This window comes from Diceros bicornis, chromosome 3 (assembly GCF_020826845.1).
Source record: "Diceros bicornis minor isolate mBicDic1 chromosome 3, mDicBic1.mat.cur, whole genome shotgun sequence".
NCBI classification, from domain to species: Eukaryota; Metazoa; Chordata; class Mammalia; order Perissodactyla; family Rhinocerotidae; genus Diceros; species Diceros bicornis.
In genome coordinates, this window is record NC_080742.1 from 72134675 (window position 1) to 72154931 (window position 20257).

The 20257-nt window shown below is 35.3% G+C and overlaps 1 protein-coding gene across 2 annotated transcripts in view; it reads left to right on the forward strand.

Moving 5' to 3' along the window:
• Positions 1-20257, forward strand: part of PTPRZ1 (protein tyrosine phosphatase receptor type Z1) — a 168534-nt gene that overhangs the window by 133840 nt on the left and 14437 nt on the right. Inside the window, exons 14-21 of one of the 2 annotated variants that reach the window (XM_058529032.1) lie at positions 7135-7226; positions 9921-10006; positions 12553-12573; positions 12740-12836; positions 15048-15130; positions 16514-16648; positions 17219-17353; positions 18264-18427. In XM_058529032.1, coding sequence (XP_058385015.1) covers positions 7135-7226; positions 9921-10006; positions 12553-12573; positions 12740-12836; positions 15048-15130; positions 16514-16648; positions 17219-17353; positions 18264-18427 — 813 coding nt within the window. The remainder of the gene's footprint in view (positions 1-7134; positions 7227-9920; positions 10007-12552; positions 12574-12739; positions 12837-15047; positions 15131-16513; positions 16649-17218; positions 17354-18263; positions 18428-20257) is intronic. The other variant, XM_058529033.1, reaches the window with a different exon arrangement.

Sequence of the window (20257 nt, forward strand, 5' to 3'; positions counted from 1 at the left end):
CTGTATTTCATATCTTCCTTTACAGAACAGAGTAGACTTCAGAGTATGGAGAGCAGATCATGCGTTTGTTACCCGCATGAGTTAGAAGTCTATTTTGTCTATAACATAATGCAAACAAAGCTGCTTTCTTCACTGATTCCTGTAATTGCCAATGACTCTCTTTACAGAAGATTCCAGGCTCAGCAGAGTACCATGAATACAGTACATAATCCATAAATGTTTGCTCAGTAAGAATTCATATAGCTTTTCTCCCTACTACCCACTGGGCTTGTTGGCCAAACTTCTTACCCACATTGATATCATGTTTTTTCGGATTACTGGTTTATATCTAATCAGATTTTCCCTGCCAAACCAATTTTTTAAATTAATTAATTAATTAATTAATTTTATTGTGGTAACATTGGTTTATAACATTATATAAATTTCAGTTGTACATCATTATATTCTATTTGTGCATAGATTACATCATGTTCACCACCCAAAGACTAATTACAATCTATCGCCACACACATGTGCCTAATCATCCCTTTCACCCTCCTCCCTCCCCCCTTCCCCTCTGATATCCATCAATCCAATCTCTGTCTCTATGTGGGGTTTTTTTGCTGTTTTTATCTTCTACTTATGAGTGAGATCATATGGTATTTGACCCTCTCCCTCTGACTTATTTCGCTTAGCATAATACCCTCAAGGTCCATCCATGTTGTCACAAATGGCTGGATTTCATTGTTTCTTATGGCTGAGTAGTATTCCATTATGTATATATACCACATCTTCTTTATCCATTCATCCCTTGGTGGGCACTTAGGTTGCTTCCAAGTCTTGGCTATTGTGAATAATGCTGCAGTGAACATAGGGGTGCATGTATCTTTACGCATTCATGTTTTCATGTTCTTTGGATAAATACCCAGCAGTGGAATAGCTGGATCATATGGTAGTTCTCTTCTTAATTTTTTGAGGAATCTCCATACTGTTTTCCATAGTGGCTGCACCAGTTTGCACTCTCACTAGCAGTGTGTGAGAGTTCCCTTCTCTCCACATCCTCTCCAACACATGTTGTTTCCTGTCTTGTTAATTATAGCCATTCTGACAGGCATGAGGTGATATCTCATTGTAGTTTTGATTTGCATTTCCCTGATAGTTAGTGATTTTGAACATCTTTTCATGTGCCTGTTGGCCATCTGTATATCTTCTTTGGAGAAATGTCTGTTCAGGTCTTTTGCCCATTTTTTAATTGGGTGGTTAGTTTTTTTGTCACTGAGATCTATGAGTTCTTTATATATTTTAGCGATTAACCCCTTATCAGATATATGGTTTGCAAATATCTTCTCCCAGTTGTTAGGTTGTCTTTTGGTTTTGTTGATGGTTTCCTTTGCTGTGTAGAAGCTTTTTAGTTTGATGTAGTCCCATTTGCTTATTTTTTCTATTACCAAACCAATTTTTGAAGTTAATGGGAATTGAGGTTAAACAAAATTAAAATAAGATGGAAAAAAGGATGAAATTCTACTTCATAGTAAATAGTGAAGATGTAAGATGGTTTGTAGTTGTAAGATTGAAATAATTAGAATGAGTTTTTTAATCTCTTTCTTAATATTTCAAGTTTATTTTCTGTAAATTTGAAAATTGGTGTCATTTAATATGATTTGATATTTCATGGAAAATTAAAAATATGGAATGGTTTTTATCTTCTGTTAATAATGGGTCATGCCATCTGTATTATGTGGAGGAAAAAGATAAAATTACAAGTTGAAAAATATTAATTTGACTTTCACTAATATGATGTTTCACTTTTCCTCACAAATAATACTTTGTGTACTTTGAATAAAGAGTGCTTTAGTTTATGAACACTCAGAAGGTTATGTAAATATTTTATATCTAAGTATCAAATGTTCTGATAAAATTTGTCAGTCTTATCCATTTCAAAATTTAACATGTCTATCTTACTCACATCCATTTGAAGTTAATTCACTTCAAAATGCAACTTTTTAGATCAATAATACACTAGGGATATTATGTGCTGAAGCACAAAATGACAATGTTAATGCATTCTTCAAGGTTTGTCGTGTGAAGTATTCAAATTCCAGTGTAGATGCATCTGTAAACAATATGATTTTACGAGCCAATATGGAAACATTTTCCATCCTTGTGGAAACCACAGCCTGTGGAAAGGCTTAAAAATCTAACGGCATATCAACAAGAGTCTAATAGCACCACGGTCCTTATGAGTTTTTCCAAGTTTATCTATTGAAACATTTTTCTAACCTAATTTTTTAGGAGAAAAAATAATCTCAAAGTGGTATAATAGGTCCTCTCTTTTGTCTAATTTACCTAACACAAGGTGGTCTCCTATGTTTTGTTAAACCTTGAGAGAAACCATATTGTAGCAAGAAGACAGAACAAAATAGAGGTCGTAACATCTGGGTCCTTTTCCCATTTCTGCCTGGAATTTGCTGTATGGCCTTGGGCATGTCACTTACCCACCTAGGAATTAGTTTCCTCTTTTTACCATTCGGGGGAGAATTTACTAGATCTTTTTTAAGACTGCTGTCAGACCTTCTAAACAGCTTTTGTGATGAATGCAGCATAATGAATATTGTTTCATATTTGTATAAGTATCTAAAAAATAGAATAATAATTACACATCTCTGGCTTTTAATTCTAAAGACTTACTGTGATGAAAAGGTGTAAATTAAATAATCAGATTAACGTTGATTGATAGGACCTATGTCTACGAGTTTAAAACAGTCATCACTTTTTTCATCATGACTGAGTGATAATGAGCAGGAGACATAGTTATCAACACTTAGCACATAGACGTGAAGACATTCACTGCTTATACAGAACAGATGGACTATAGATATTGAATCTTGTCATACATTAAGTGATATGCCTTGAAATTATTTTCCAGATGTTTTAAGGTATAATTTACGAGTCAAATCGTAAGTTTCTAAGATGCAAAATTACTTCAATAACGAAGATTTTCAAAAAGTTCTCTTTAAAGAAGACAAAGGGTAAATTTTTGAGAGCTTTTTGAGGAGTTAGAACCTAAAAATACCAAAGGTATATTCATCAAAACAACATCAAAAGCAGTATGGAAAGAACTTTCCATAGACGCAATTGTTTTGGCAGGGGGGAGTGGAAAGAAAAGCAATGTGAATTCTCTCTTGATCTTAAAGTTCAAATTCTTGGGTCCCTGAGGGTAGCTACCAACCCTAAATAGAGGCCTCTGGTACCATGCTGACCTTTATGTAGAATGTTACTTCCTAGGTAAGACTGCACTATAAAATATACCTAAGCAATATACAGATGACCTTCATCCAGAATTTATCCTGTACTATTTTAATTTTAATTTTTCCAACTTATAAGCTTTTTGGTATGATTTATAAGGTTTTTTTTATTACTTGTTAATGCAAGTAACATTATTGGACCACTTGTTTTCTAAAATCAATAAATATTTGATTACATATCTGAAAAGAGTAGAGCTGGTATTTACCCAAATACTACAATGAACACTAGCAACATATTAAACCTCAACACCAATATGTTTTAATTTACCTTTTTCTATTCTATGAGATGCTAGCTTCTTCCCATTCTCTCAGATGCATGCTCTATCTATCCATCCATCCGTCTTTCTCTAGCTATATATTGCAACTCTCTTTCCCAAATGTTTTGAGATTTTAAGTTATCCCATTTAAGGCTTGGGTAGACAAGAAAGTCTAGGATGTAGCTGAATAACTTATGGTTAGTGGGATTTACTTGCTACTGGAAACCTGTCTAATCATTCAACATTTAACGCCTATTGTATCCCTGGCACTGTTTTTTTTTGGTTTTTATTTTTTTGTGAGAAAGATCAGCCCTGACCTAACATCTGTTGCCAATCCTCCTCTTTTTTGCCAAGGAAGATTAGCCCTGGGCTAACGTCCGTGCGCATCTTCCTCTACTTTATATGGGATGCCACCACAGCATGACTTGACAAGCAGTGCATTGGTGTGCACCCGGGATCAGAACCTGCGAACCCTGGGCCGCTGAAGCAGAGCGCGTGCACATAACTGCTGCACCACTGGGCCGGCCCCATCCCTGGCACTATTTTAGCAGTTGGGTTTACATAAATCAAAAGACATGGCCCATCTTTTAAAAAAATGTAATGAGGATATAGGCACAAAACAAATATATTGCAAAATAATTACCCTAACCACCAATTAATAAAAATATTTTAAAAAATAACTGAGAATAATGTCTAGGAAGTGAAGGTCATCCTTGGATTAATTAAGTATATTTTTAAAAAGGTGAATGTGAATGGAAGTTTGTGTTGGGAGCAGTGGAAACAGAGAAACTGGAGTGCTGGAGTCTGCTTAGGAAATTTGAGAGTGTTTCACAGGCGGGTGCCACTGAGTTGTCTTTAAGGAGGACAATGTTTGCCTGGCATGTTAGTGAGTGAGGCATTTTGGTCAGAAGGAGAATCATGTTTAGAGCAGGGAGAAGGATTACTGAGTTAGGACAGAACAAGGCATGTTCAATGCTCTACTACCTGTTTGTATTATTGGACTACAAACTTAAAGGACAAAAGTTAAAAAAGATGAGGGCCAAAGTAGGATTGAAGTACTGAAAGATCTTGGGTACCATAATCTCAAACTCTGTCAAGTGCAGAGCTAGAGCCAATGTGTCAAACTAACAGGAAGATAGATATTTGGCTTGATGCAAAAAAGATATCATCAGTAAGAGGCATAACAGCGGAACAGAAGGCCTCCTCTTTGGGTAACATTTGGTGGTACTTAGAAGGGAATGAGTTTTGAGCTAATATAAGAAAGAAATATCTAACAACTTATAAGGAAATGAGCTCTTTGTCACTGAAGGTATTCAAACCAGACCTTCTTTATATGTCAGAGATGCTGTTGAAGGGGTTCTTCTATCAGCTGTGATATTGCACTAAGTCTCTTAATGCATTTTACGACTTTAAGATTTTTTGAAAAATAAATAGAAACCCTTTCACCAGTTTATGTAACTACATTTTAGAGGAATCAAAGCAATTTTGATTCTCTGATCTTAACAGCAAGTATCAAATCCAGTATTTCCATATCAGTGTGTCAGAACATGCTACATCTCTGGTTGCACAAATAAGCCAAACTTTCCCTGTAGTTTCTGCTCCAGTCTGGTTTCAATTCTGCTCAAATGTGGACTTTCAAGAGGATAGTTTCTTTATCATGAGACCTGTGGCCCTCATCCCTCCCATTCCTCATTAGTCTGCAATACTCCTTCCACTTTCCAGGATATGAACGTCGCTCAGGGTCCCTTTGATACTTGATTCTTCATCCACTCATCTTCCTCCTGCACAATCTGTTCTCTCTTGAAGACATTCTTGGGTTTTTCAATTATCTATGTTCTCACAGGTTTGATTATCACAGGCTTAGACCATCACAGGAGAGGACTAGGTTTTGCTATGCACATCATTGCTTTTGGATTTTTTGCGGGGGGAGGGGGGCTTGCAACATTAAGGTTATAAATAAACTATATAATTTTATACTACTCATATTTATAGCAGTGAATTCATTAAACGAATATTTTGAGGGACCTACAACGTGACATTCATTGTTTTTAGCACCAAGGACTAACCCTGCAGTGATTAAGACAAAGTGCTTTGCCTTTGTGGGGCTTGCATTCTGATGAGGGAGGATCAACTAAAAACATGTAAGACAAATAAACAAATACACAAATAGGGTATTTCATATAGTGATAAGTGCCACAAAGCAAACAAAAGGGCAAACAATAGTGACTTGGTGGGGTGGGCTGGTACTTTTAGCCAGGGTAGTCAGGAAAGGACTCTCAGAGGAAGTGGTCTTTGAGCCAATGCAAAAATGATGGGAAGAAGGCAGATGGCCAGAGGGAATGGCAAGAGCCAAGGCCCTGAGGTGGTACTGACAGCGCTTCTTTGAGGGAGAAAGGGAGGACCAGTGTGGGCTAGAGCCTAATGGATGAGGGAGGGAGTTGTAGGAGAGGAGAAACCTGAAGTAGGCAGAGGACTGGGTCATGGAGGGTCTCACAGCTTTTGCTGAAATAATTGAATCTCATTCTAATCCAGTGGGAGGCCACCGAAGAATTTTATGCAGGGAACTGATTACTGAAAAAATATTGTAATTTAGGTGTGTCGTATAAGAACAAGTATTATGTTAAAGCTCATTAGGATAAATATCTTGTAGCTTGAGTCTTTAAAATAGAAAATGAGATTGGCATTTTCACTCAAACGGATATTTCTATTTAAACTTAACCGCTCATGAGTAATATTTCAAATAAATTAAATGACCCACATCAAAGAGTGTCATTAGCAGTTTTAATTATCTAAATTTTTAAATTAAGAGTGGTTTGCATTAGTTTATAGCAGGAGGTGGTTCCTTGCTCTTCTCAATAGTGTGTAATGTGCTCTTACCAGATGTTGCTCTTATTATCTGAATGAAAATAGATTCAGTGACATTGTAGGTCATAGATGCATTGATTCCAAATGTATTCCCTCTCAAAACCCTCATCAACAAGGCTAGCATCTGTTGGAAAGAAAATCACCCTTGTTTTTGGTTATATGCTCATTATTTCCTCCTCACTTCATTCTGTCTTTACTGCATTATCAGACTTGCACTATAAAGCTTCCTTCTTTTTTCATCAAAATGTTACCACTGTGGAATTTCGTTTCTACATAGTCAGCTTGCTGCCTTTTGCTAGCAGCTGAATATGCTCGAAGGGCATGGTCACTTAAATATGGAGTGAAAATAGCTTTGGACGTGCTTTCTTTTCCGCTCTGGTCCTGTCCCAGGTGGCAGGACACACTGGTACATAGCAACAGTGGAAGAGTAGCCAGAGCGTCGAGGTGTCCTAGCTCAGCAATGTGGTATTGGTACCAACCGCAGCGTCAAATGCCATCTCTTCTTTCAGCATCTCTGATATCTGCTCACTCTTCTGCATCAGGTACAGGTAAAACTGAGATAAATTTTGAGGCCATAAAATTCTTTACTACCTGTGTTTTGTAAAATAGATATAGATTTCCACTTAAGTTTTAATTCTGGAAATTTCCATCATGATTTTCAAGCAGCTCAGAAGTTGTCTTATTATCCATGTCAACCAGTAGTATAAATTGCTTTCTTTTCTTTCCAGGAAATGCTTCCAGACAGCGCACTTTTATTTAGAGGACAGTACATCCCCTCGAGTAATATCCACACCTCCCACACCCATCTTTCCAATTTCAGGTAATAGCTTAAAGTGTGACCATGAGTAGCTGGTAGATGTTGAACGACAAGCACAATATTGGAAGGTTTCTCCTTATTGGAGTGCTGTGCAAATTGCTCTAGTGTAGATTAGTAAATATTAGTGTTGCCCAAAATATTTATTACATTGTATATCAGACACCCAGGTTTATACCTTGTTCTCACTAATCTTGAACACTCTTAACCATAAGATGATGTGGCAAGATAATTTATAATTGTTCAAATGTAATATGTTAAAGAACATAAACACTTATAGCAATTAAATATTAGTTAAGAATAATACTGACTTTCAGTCATTTCAGTTACTTTAATGGAAGCCTAAACAACAAAAGCAGACTAAATCAGTGCAGTAAGGGTGGATAGGACAAAAAGAAAAATAAGGATCAAGTTTAGTTCCTTTATGAGGTTTCTTAACTATATTAGAAAAAAAAACTGTAAAATGGTAAGGATAGAAGAAAAACATGAGCACAAAGAATGTAAGGTTGTGTGCAATACTTCAAGTAGAAATGTCAAACAGTTGAATACCTGGGGAAACATCAGCTATTTTTATCAGAACTTACCTGGTTAACAATATTCAAGAATTAGCCAGGGTTATTTTGTTAAGACACCCATTGACCCTAGAATTCACACTATAACTACAATCACAGACACTTATTTAATTAACATTTTATAACATTTCAGAATGCAAAGTGGTAAGAAAAAGGGAGTTGTGTAGAAATGTGTTAACTATGGAATAAATACTGGAGGATAGAGGATGAGACAAGCACAGAGAGTCACCCAACCAGGGGAAACAGAGGGAAAAATGCAACTGCGTGGTCATTTTATAGAAGCATTTTTTAAACTGTCTGATATTCCGTATATTATTGCTAGAGGCTCAAGTTCTACATGATGTTATCTTCTGAAATCTCATGACTTAAAAAAAAAAAAAACCCAAAGAGAAACATTTTCTTTGTAATTTTCAACAGGCATAGAAATTAGAGGTATTTTGTTCTTTTTCTTCTTTTATCAACTCTATGTCTTTAACCATCTCTGTTTTATTTCTCTTTTGCTAGTTTACATTAAAATTCTGTACATTTATTTTAGTACAGCACAGTTTCTCATGAACACATTTAGAATTTTGAGACTGACAGCTCTCAGTTATCTGTTTCATTTTGATTTCTTTCCCTTTCAAACATACCTCTTCTACATGCCCCATCAGCATGAGTGTGCAAATTAACCCTAATATTATCCAAAGTCCAACATAGTTTATCACTAACAATAAATAAAATAATCTAAAATTAGGACCTTCAACAGGAAATCCAAAAGCTGCAGTTCTACTTCTCAGTAGAATAGTCATCAAGGGCGTCTCCTCATTTCACGTGCTCGGCTCTCAAAGACGCATTCTTGATCACCCAAATATGCCCATTTTTATGTAAAATCAGAAAATAAAAAGATGTGTTAGTCTCACTTACTTGCAGACCAGTTCATAAAAGAAATTGCTAGAATGCATGATTGTAAATAAAACATAGTCAATTTGCTTGTGAAAAAAGGTCAGCTGTGCAGGATAATACCAATGGGTTTGAAGGCCCTTTACTAGAAGAACTAATGATTTAGATGTGACAAATTCTTTCTGTTTTCTTATCTAATTATAAAAGCTACTTCCAGGCAAGATCCTTCTGTAGGTGTGAAGGTGGAATTACACCTTTGCCTAGTGCTAAGCTTAACTGGCTAATTCAATTTTAGTATTCAGGTACGCTCATCAAAGAGAGAGAACAGATGGATTCTAATTTTTTTTTAAATCAGCAAATTCTTGGTAACTGAAGCTTAAAAATATTAAATGGCCTAGATGCTGAACATCTGTTAATGTAAATAACTGTTTCTAGTGAAACGTGTTTGATGTTTCCTTGTCAGAGAAATCACTTGTGAAATTGCATACTGTGAACTAGTAATATGTTTAATCTAAGACAGTCTTTCCAGGAAAAAAAAAAAAATAGAGCCAGTTAAGATAATTTGGCCCCTTCACAATTAATTAACAGATTCAATGACTTTGTTTATATCGCATATTTTCAAGTTAGAATTCTTGAAATTTTACAGATTAAAAGTCCCAAAGGTTTTTGACATTATCCTTAATGAATAGTCTACATATAAATGTTTTCTATTATTTATAGAGAGGAGGAAAAAATGTTTTCAAATGCAAAAATCTGACTATTTAACTGCAAGACATTAAACTGTACAGTTTTATAAAACTGAAATTGCACTATATATTATGTTTAGTCCATGGTAAAATTAAAAATATATTATTTCTGCATTTTTTCCCCCAAATTTACATGCAACTCCCACTCGTGTTAAAGAAAGTTACACATAAAGAACTATAGTCGATTGATATGAAGTGAGAATTTGGTGATATTTACAATTTAACATTAAAAATTAATTCTTGTCTCTTTAGAGTATGAAAGGAAAAGAGATTCCTGATCAAATCAGAATTCTAAAATGAAGGTTATGATTGATAGTAAATATAGAGAGAATTGTTAATTGTTGCTCAATGTTTCATTGAACACTGATATTCAATCGGGATTATAGGAATAATTGCACTTCGAAGTTGTTTTAGAAGAAGGCACTCTATAAATCTTTATAAATGAGAAGCATGTTCATTTCTGTTTAATTATCCTTTCCAATATAATTTTTTTATTCACTTAGATGATGTTGGAGCAATTCCAATAAAGCACTTTCCAAAGCATGTTGCAGACTTACATGCAAGTAATGGGTTCACTGAAGAATTTGAGGTATGATGGTAATATCTATTTTAATTATTATGGAAAATAGTAAATTTCAAAGATTCAGTAGTAGGCTATTTCTGGATGTTGAAACCATTTTCATTTCTAGCTAGAATATTAGTTTCATAATCACTTATTTGTTTAGGAGATGTGTTATGGTTAGCATACAATTTAGAAAAATGGTTTTCCATTTTAAAAGCCAAATTGTTCTAGTGGAAAAATCAAAAGCATTGTTAATTCTTTCCTATAAAATACAGAACTCCAGTATTCATTTTTAAATCTGAATTAATAACACTGATTTCTTTTAATTTTCTAAATTAAATAAATTATACTAAACTACTAAATTTCATGATTTTCAGTCAAAGTATGTACAAACTCTTAATTGTATTACAGCAGTATAAATGCAGAAGCATTTATTACACAAGGTAAAATAAATATTATACAAAGTAAAATCCCATCTTCTTCTCAAGAAAATATGCATTTCTAAAATACATTTGAACTTCACAATCAGTGAAAATTTTTCTAGTAATAGTCCATAAAATACCGTTAGAAAGGGCAAAGAAACTTACTGCAAATTTACCGTGGCCCTCTGAAGTATCAGTTAAGCACATTTTTCAAAATAGGGTGCCATAAGCCCAGGGTTAACAATAACAACCACAAAAAATAAAAGTTACATTATTAAGCACTCCCTAATATACCAGTCATTGTACTAGGTACTTCTACAGTCAACCTTCACCCAGCTTTGGAAGTTATTTGTTTTTATTTCTGTTCATACTACTGAGGAAATCAACTTCTGCAGAAGTTAATTAGCAACTAATGAATAGCAGGGCTGGGATTCAAACCTAGGTCTGTGATTTTAAAACTCATGTCCTTTCCATTCCAGCAAGTGCTCTTCAGCCTCCCCTCTGGCCTCTCTTCTCTAGGAAGCATCACATTGCGTTCCTCTCCCACTAACCCCCAAGTGCTCTATGGACCTCCCTCTTTGAAGCACTTTCAGCTCTGATCCCTATCAGAGAATGTTCCCCCCGCCCCAGTGCACCAAGCAACTGCTTCCCAGGCGTCATATCCACTAAGACACATTTAGGGAAGGAAAATGCCGTAGATTAGAAAGCTTTAAGAAATCAAAAGAAATAGAAATGAAATGTGACAGATTTTCACTAAATTTAAAATAACAGAACCCAGTTCATTTAATCTTAAAAGATCTAGGTCATGGCTACATTGAATATGAAAGCAGTGTGAGGTAACAACTAAGTAAAGTAGAATAATATAAAAAATTACATATTTAAAACGTTAAATTATTTTTTCTTACCATAATAGAGGTTATTGGGTGGTATGATATTAACTCATAGAAACTATTAGGCATATGTCAAACCAAATCGTAACTGAAAAGAAGAATATGTCAAGGATGGGTCTAATCTTCCAAATGTTAAAAACCATAAGGAAAAATAGATAATTTATAATAAAAGTTGCTGACAGCGTATGTGCAAAGGCAGATTCACAGTTTTCACAACTATAAAATCATTTTGAATACTATTAAGCAGTTCATAATAATTAAATTAATAAAATAACTTCATCTTTTCACTCAAAAAGTGTTTTTTTAATCCCATTGCTTTTAACTCACAGTCTGATTCAAGAAAACTTTTCATTAACTTAATAATTAGCTTAATAACTAATAATGCTATGCCTTTTAAGTGGTTCGTATATTAAATTGTTTTTAAATCTAGAGTCAGAATGACTTGCTGCGAAAGAGTCCTTAAAAGCTTATTTGGAGAAAGGCTGGGCCATTTGCTGATCAATCAGATTCATATTTGGGTTATATACTTTCTCAAAAATGATGAGGCTTTCATGTTATTATCATAATACTAAATAATTGTAAATTTCAAACTAATATATTTAGATAGACAACATCTCTGAAAATGATTTTAATTCATCTTAAAACAGAATTGGCAGAAATAATTTTTCTCTACCTATTGATATTTTAATTAAAAAGAGGTCTACTAATTAAATATGTTGAAAGTAATGCTATCTAAATTTTGTTTCAAAATACGTAGTATGTATGATAAAAAATTTTTAGGAGACTTTTAATGTTTTGACAGCTCTAAATCTATTACAAACCACCTAATAGGAAACTGTTTACTCCTTAAAATTACTCAAAGTAAACAAAAAATGTATGACTAATTCAGAGTTTCAAATAGTGCCATAGTGGTCAAATAAAATTATATTTGAGTATTAGCAAATCTGACTAATATGACAAAATGTGTCATCAAATATGTGGTTTTTCTCATCTGCATTTTAAAAATTCATCATATTATTATACCACTGTCCCCTTTTAAAAGTGTTATTTCTTTTACATAATTTTAAGGTTCCAAATGGTTAGAAGTTTTGATTTGCATGCAATTGTTTGGAACATTCTGTTTAGTTAGTATTTGACAAATGTATTTATTGCATGATCATAGTTTTCCATTGTAAACCTAATATGAACGCTTTTTTTTCTCATTTGTCGTGTGCTGTGGAATTTGATTTCTTTACTTTTTTGGCATTCATTCCCTCATTAGACACTGAAAGAGTTTTACCAGGTAAGGCATTATTTCACTGCATTTTCTTTTAGCCAAGAAATAGTTGTAATGTGTAAAAAAAAAAATTTGGATAGTTATTTTGTTTGTTTTGTCTCCCTTACTATATTTTAAGGCACTTTGTTTGAAAGGATATGTGTTAAAATGTCGTGCATACGATTTCTTACAGGAAGTGCAGAGCTGTACTGTTGATTTAGGTATTACAGCAGACAGCTCCAATCACCCAGACAATAAGCACAAGAACCGATACATAAATATCGTTGCCTGTAAGTATATCCTTCACTCAGCTCTGACTTTGTGATCATTATAGTTGCTGTGCTTTTAACTGACATCCTGAAGTCCTCTGAAATCTGACCTCAGTGTAGCTCTTTCAGGACCTTTGTATGAGGAATAAGACTTGTGTTAGATAATACAGGCTGTTATGTCACTTAAACCTAAATACATTCTGCAATTAATGACATCTGTTTCTTTTGAACAAAACAAATTCAAATTTTAATCCAGTGCCTTCTTCAGTCCCCAAGGACTGTAAGTCTGTTCTTATGGTTTCTGTCGTTATTGATATTCTGTAGTCCCGTTTTCACTGAGATCTGCCTACTTTATATGAATTTACTAACCAAGTGAGATTTTCTTTAGACTTTATTTTTCCTTCTACCCTTTCCCTCCCTCTCTTGCCATTCTTCCTGGGGTCTTATAAAGGGTTAGTTGGATTCCTTCTTTTTATTCCTTCTTTCCCTTTATTGTCTTAGCTGTTCTCTCTCTTTCTCCTCAATGAGTAGCTCTCTGGCTCTTTTCTTTAATGCAAGTTTACCTATTTTTCCCTATGAAATGACCATCTTTCTTCTATTTTCTTACAACACTTCTTGTTTACATCTGTTCCCTTTTATTTTCCTTTGTATTCCCCTCCATTTCTTGAAATCCACTTTCATTCCCTCCAAAACTTCTATTTATATCCTTCCTTATATATTCGGTGGACTCCCTAGATTCATATGAACATGGTGTTACCAGCTGGGTTATTTAAATTCTGGCTCCATTCTAGTTTCTGGAAGCCAATGAAGCTGTACTCTCCTCTTTTGTTATCACATTTTCTAAATAGTTTGCATAAGTGCCACCTTCCTTTCCACAGGGCCTACACCAATTTTTATATTTTAATAGAAGGCTCTGCTTCATGTTTGTCTTTCTCAAATAAAGCAACTTTCCTCACTGCACATAAAAACTCAGTTGCTTCTTGGACAGAGTGAAGTTGTTAGGCTATTCCCTCTACAAGCTAAATAGAAAATACCTACCAGGTAATTAAGAAAGGGATGGAGGTTAACCTAGTGGAACACCTACTAGGTATCAGGCACTGTAAATACATTATTTCATTTAATCTCTGAAACAACCTGGAAAGATAAGTAACAACAGTCCTATTTTAGAGATGAAGAAAAACAACCCAGAAATTTACCCAGTAACACTCTTCTAAAAATATTACAACCAAAATACAAAAATAGGCATCTAAACCCATCTTTCCATTGCCATACATCTGTTTCTGCATACATTCCCTGCACCTGAGCTGCTACTGTCACCAAAATAGTAATATCCCAGAATATCTCTTTAATTGTCATGGGTTAGTCTTCATTCACTTCTTCATCCTTGAAAAGAATAAATAGTCTTCCCTGTGAAACTATCAAGTTTCCTTCTAGTAATACTTTCCTTTCTCTTATGTAGTTCCTACAAATATAGATTTTCTGTAGAACTGAAGTTAATCCCAACCTTATTATTTTAACATACTTGAATTACCACGGTACACCATGTATAAGTTACCATACTCTTTGCCCTCTTTTAATTGACAATGCAAGATCCACGTCCTCTGTTCTTGGACAACCGTTCTCCTGCCTCCCTTTGCAGTAGTTTCTCTTTGAGGTTCTTCCTTTGAAGGGGCTGTGTGCTGTTACCCTTCACAGAAACTTCCTAGGGCCCTCCTGCTTTCTTCCCTGTTTCCTTTTCCTCAGGAGGCCTCCTATTCAGAGCCTCCATGCTGCCATTCTTCCTTAGCTTTCTGAGACCCCCATCGCTCTTCTCTCCCCCTCCGTGGCTCTCCACTGTTCACTCTCTCACTTGTCATCCACCTTTAGAAAGCCATCGAAGATGCCAACTTCAGGTTTCAACCTCTATGAAAACATTTATTGTCATCCCAAACCAATACAGTTTCTGCCTTCCTATCCCCCTAGTACTTTGCACCTCTTTCTTGACAGCTGAACATTTCTTTCCATGTATATGTCCATTCTCATCTTCTACATTAGAAAACTTCTTGAAGGCGGAGGCTCTTGTTATATTTATCTTTACCTTTTTCATCTCTGTATCTCCCAAAAGCCTACTAAAGTAAATGATTTTGCATTGATTTTAATTGTATTTGATAAATTATTATATAAATATAAATGATCTTCATGCTGAAAAGTGGTCCAGCTACAGTGAAATATTTTCTCTTTTTTGCATTACAGATGATCACAGTAGGGTCAAGCTTGCACAACTTGCTGAAAAAGATGGCAAACTGACTGATTACATCAATGCCAATTATGTTGATGTAAGCATGTTTTAACTGAAATGTTTATGGATATTATATTAGACTACGAATTTATTATACCACTGTGCCATAAATATACTAATGCTTAATACATGTTATTAGCTAAATAATAAAAAATACAAATCAGCAGTAAGAGATTCCATAACTAAAGGATTTCATATTGAATAATACTCAAGTATTTAGTTTGTATTTGGTTTATTGTATTTGTTTTGTTTGTTTTTTGTATTTGGTTTATCTCCTAGGTGAGAGAAGGAATTCGGGTTGAGAATATATGTTCAAGGTAGAATATATATATCTAGATAGGTTTATAACTCCTTAAATGTGAGGGGCAGGGCCAGTGCTTATTTTGAATATCCCAATATCCCATAGCTCCTAGGACAATGCTGTGTATATAGCAGATGATTAGTAAATCCTGACTGAAGAAATTTCCAAGCTAGTATTGGCTAAAAGTGATTACCAAACCAGTTATCATCCTTTATACTCTGGGCACTCCTCAGGGTACCCGGCTTTGTGGAACTTATTGGAGCTCTTCAGGGACTGTAGACCACTCACTAGCTTACTGGTTTTTCACTGCAGTCAATTGAGTGTCAACAGAATTCAGTTATTTTCCTGACACTGACCTTGCAGTCTAGCTGCCTTCAGGTTTATGCTATGTGGAACACTGAATTCAAAGAAGTGAGTACCAAATATAAGTGTACATGGGTTTTGTTATAGGCAATCACTTCGTGCTTCCAGAGGTGGCAATATGTTTGTCATATTGTACGTGGGTTTGGAGTTAGCACTGGTTTTGAATCCCAGTTTTGCCACTAGCTAGCTGTGGGAGCTTGGGAAGCCACTTAACTCCTCTGAGCTTCAGTTTCCTCATCTCTGAAACAGGGACGATGTTTCCATTTTGCATAGAGATTAAGGATTAGAGGTAATGTTTGTGAAGCATCTTGGCCAACAATGGCTGCTCAGTGAAGGATAGCTATTAATGATTAGCATTGCCCAGTCCCACCAAGGAGAGGATAAGGAGACAACACCAGAGGTTTCCTAAATGTTTTAGACAGCTGAGCCCCAGTGCCTCAAACACATTTCAAAGCAGCACAGTTAAGGACCAGATATGAAACATAGTACATAGATTTGGATTAAATGCACTTGGACTCAAGGTGCAGAGGATTGTGGTTGTGTCAAAGCAAAGAGAACTCTTCTTTTTTTTAAAAAAAAAATCATAGTTAAAGAAGAGTTTCTGTCTTTGCTAGCATTTTAAAGTTTCTTCAGCTTTGCAAGTTTATTTTTTATGCTTTTTAATAGAAAAAATGTGCTGACCTTAAACACTTAAGTATTGTGCAGTTAAAAATGGCATATAAATTAGTAAGAAACATTTGTGATTTATTTCTTCAGGGCTACAACAGACCAAAAGCTTACATTGCTGCCCAAGGCCCACTGAAATCCACAGCTGAAGATTTCTGGAGAATGATATGGGAACATAACGTGGAAGTTATCGTCATGATAACAAACCTCATAGAGAAAGGAAGGGTATGTGGGTAGTCTCTTATGTCATTCCCAAAATTGAGATTAGAGCTACTTCAAATTGCTTTAAATAGAGTCAGCATTAGGAAGCAGCAAAAGTTATGGAAGCTAATCAAGATTCATTTCCAGGAGGTATGATGTTAAAGGGAAACTGTTAACATTATAGGTCAAAAAGTTTTACTATAAATCAAGCTATCTGCTATTTAAATACATTCCTCATACTGTGAGAAAAAGTAAAAGTGCTCATTGAAAAGCAGTGTAGACTAACAGAGATTTTATTTCACAGGAGCTGATTCTAGTGCTGGCTCTACAGTGACTCAATACATCTGGCCTCACTTTCCTCATCTGAAAGGAGGAAGTTTGCACCAGATCATCTCAAGTTCCTCTCAGTTCTATGATTCTATTCCCTGGTCTCCTGTACAACTAATCCACAAGCATTTAGAAAGGAAAGAAAAGATTTAGAAGAGTGAGGGAGTCTATTCCTGTCACAGTCTCAGATCTTTACTGATTTCGGAGATGACTCTTCTGTTGTGCATTTGAAATATGGAAATAGCATCTTTACTTTCTTTTTTGCAGAGAAAATGTGACCAGTACTGGCCTGCCGATGGTAGTGAAGAGTATGGGAACTTTCTGGTCACTCAGAAGAGTGTTCAAATGCTTGCCTATTACACTGTGAGGAATTTTACTCTAAGAAACACAAAGATAAAAAAGGTGAGTTACTAAAGGATGGATGTCATCAATTGAGTAATCCATCTCATCCTTTTGTAAGTGAGTGGGTGGTATAACCAAGACAGGGTAAAAATATATATAATAAAAGGCATTGAGAGTTCTTATCACAGCTACACCTCAATCCCAAAGGTTTTTTTCAAGTCTCTAAATGTCAGCCATGGCTTTGGAGCTAGATTGGTCCTGGTGCCCATGGTCTCAGTGGATATGATGCCCCATAGGATAATGGCACATCCAACTAAAAGTAGTGGAGATTGCCATAAGGGAAGATTAAAAAAACAGAACAATAATGTGTTAGTCAGGGTTCTCCAGAGAAACAGAACTAACAGGAATCTGTTTATAAAGAGAGAGAGAGATTTTAAGGAATTGACTCTGGCAATTGTGAACACTACAAGTCTGAAATCTGTGGGCCAGGCCAGGAGCCTGGATATCAGGTAAGTGTTGATGTTGCAGTCTTGAATCCAAATTCATCAGAGCAGCAGGTTAGAAATTCAAGCAGGGTTTCTGTGTTGCAGTCTTGAAGAGAATTCCTTCTTCTTCAGGAGCACTCAGTCTTTGCTCTTAAGGCCTTCAACTGAATGAGGCCCACTCACATTATGGAGAGTAATCTGCTTTACTCAAAGTCTAGTGATTTAAATGTCAATCACATATAAAAAATATCTTGACAGCAACATCTGGTATGACTGGTGTTTGGCTAAACCACCGGCCACCATAGGCTAGCCAAATTGACACATAAAATTAGCCATCACAAATGAAAGTGCTTTTTCTTCTTCATTATGGACCACCAATATCAAGCTGTGAATCCTGAGTTGATATTTAAAGACCTTGTGCACGCGTGTGTATGCGTGTGCCCGTAGGTGTTTGTTCCTGTTATTAGCTGTCTGGGTTCTTCTAGGGTTCCCAGAAAGGAAGACCCAGTGGGCGTGTAGTTACGCAGTACCACTACACTCAGTGGCCTGACATGGGTGTGCCAGAGTACTCGCTGCCGGTGCTGACCTTCGTGAGAAAGGCGTCCCATGCCAAGCGCCACGCGGTGGGGCCTGTTGTTGTCCACTGCAGGTAAGTCTCAGACAGATTTCTAAACCCACAGAGTTACTTATGCTGACAAAAAGGGAATCAATGGAACAAAGCTTTTGCCAAAATGGGAGTGATTTCATGAAGCAAGGGGGATGAAACTACACGCCCATTTTCATAAATATTGATCACTAGGTAATGAGTATGCCAGACTCAGAATTTGATTGCTGAATGTTTCAAAGCACCAGATATTTTTATGATGTTTATTATTGTATTTTATTGTTGAATTGGATTTCAATTTATTAACTGTGTGAGGCAGGCAGAACAATATATTGCTATTAAACAAACATTTATTTCAACATAATGTCATGGGATAAAAATGCTTGAGACACAACCTCTGTTCCTAGGATTTCATAGTTTACTGTAGCCTTATTATGCCAGGTTTACATTAGAGAAACAGAAGTACACAGAATGTGAGGGATTTGGCAAAATACTTTTAAGTCATTTTTAAACAGTTCAGGACAAAAATCCATTTCTCATTTTCCTGAGTTCTTTCTAATATATAATATTGAGTGTGTTATCAATTCGTTGTTGCTTAAGTACTTTAATTTCCAAGACTGAGTTGATGAATAGAAATAATGATATTTCAAAGAAAGATACAAAAATATGTTGGAAGTTTTAGTCTAACATTTTTCAGTTAAAATAAAAATAGCAGTTAACATTTACTGACTGCTTGTTATATGCCAAGCTTTATGACCACAAAAATCAAATTCATTTCTATATGCAGTATTTTTGTCAAAGCAGTGTCTGTGTTTTTACAGAAGCAAGTGTTTTTCTTTGATATACAGCTTATCTGACACGTTCTAATTACCTACCTCAGGAGTTATCCTCAAAGTTTGAGAGACCTATCTTGAGTTTTTTTTATCTGTTAACCTGAAGGTAAGCTGAGGGAAGCAGGAAGATGCAAGAAAAATAGCTCTGAAGGTCAGGAATTGTTTCTTAGCAAATGGAGAAGGACCAGGGTATTGTGCAGAGCAGGTGCTAATTTTCCACTCTAGCATTTCCTACTTGTCAGAGCATTTGAAAAGAAATGCCTGTCTGTGAATTCTGTCCCTCCAGTAGAGTCTTTGAAGAAGTTGATAGATAATGGTCCTTTAGAAATGACTGAAGTTATGCTTTATTCCTCACAATCTCACTGAAATGATATTTTTAGCCGAAAGCCTTATCAAATTCTTTTTCCCATTAATGTGAAAACCTTTACAAACATGTCTGCCTGGCAATACAGACCCGGGGACCTTTTCTTTTCAGAGTTTGGTGAAGCTGATGGTTTCATTTTTCTCAGATTAAATGTCTATTTGCTATGCTCCCATACATAATTTGTTCATTGTATAGTATATAATGAATAATAAATATAATCACTGAAAATAAAAAATCTCCAACAGAAATAGTCAGATTGTAACAAACAAGCACATAGATACAGACAACAGATTGGTGGTTACCAGAGGAGAAGGGGGTTGGGAGGAGGGCAAAAGGGGTAAAGGGGGACATTTGTACAGTGACAGAGAGAAACTAGACTTTTGTTGGTGAACAAGATGAAGTGTATACAGAAGTCAAATTATAATGATGTACACTTGAAATCTTTATAATGTTATAAACCAGTGTTACCTCAATTAATAAAAAAGAAAAGAAATAGGTTGTTATGCAGTTTGACCTGTAGCAAAAACTAAAAAAGGAAACTTTTTATTTATTATTTGAAGCATTATGCTTAACTACTAAACTGCTTACAATTTTGGACTGCTAAATTATTTATTATGTAGCTCATTTGCTTGGGGAAAGATATTATTTTAATGTACAAGACAGCCAGTAGTGACCTAT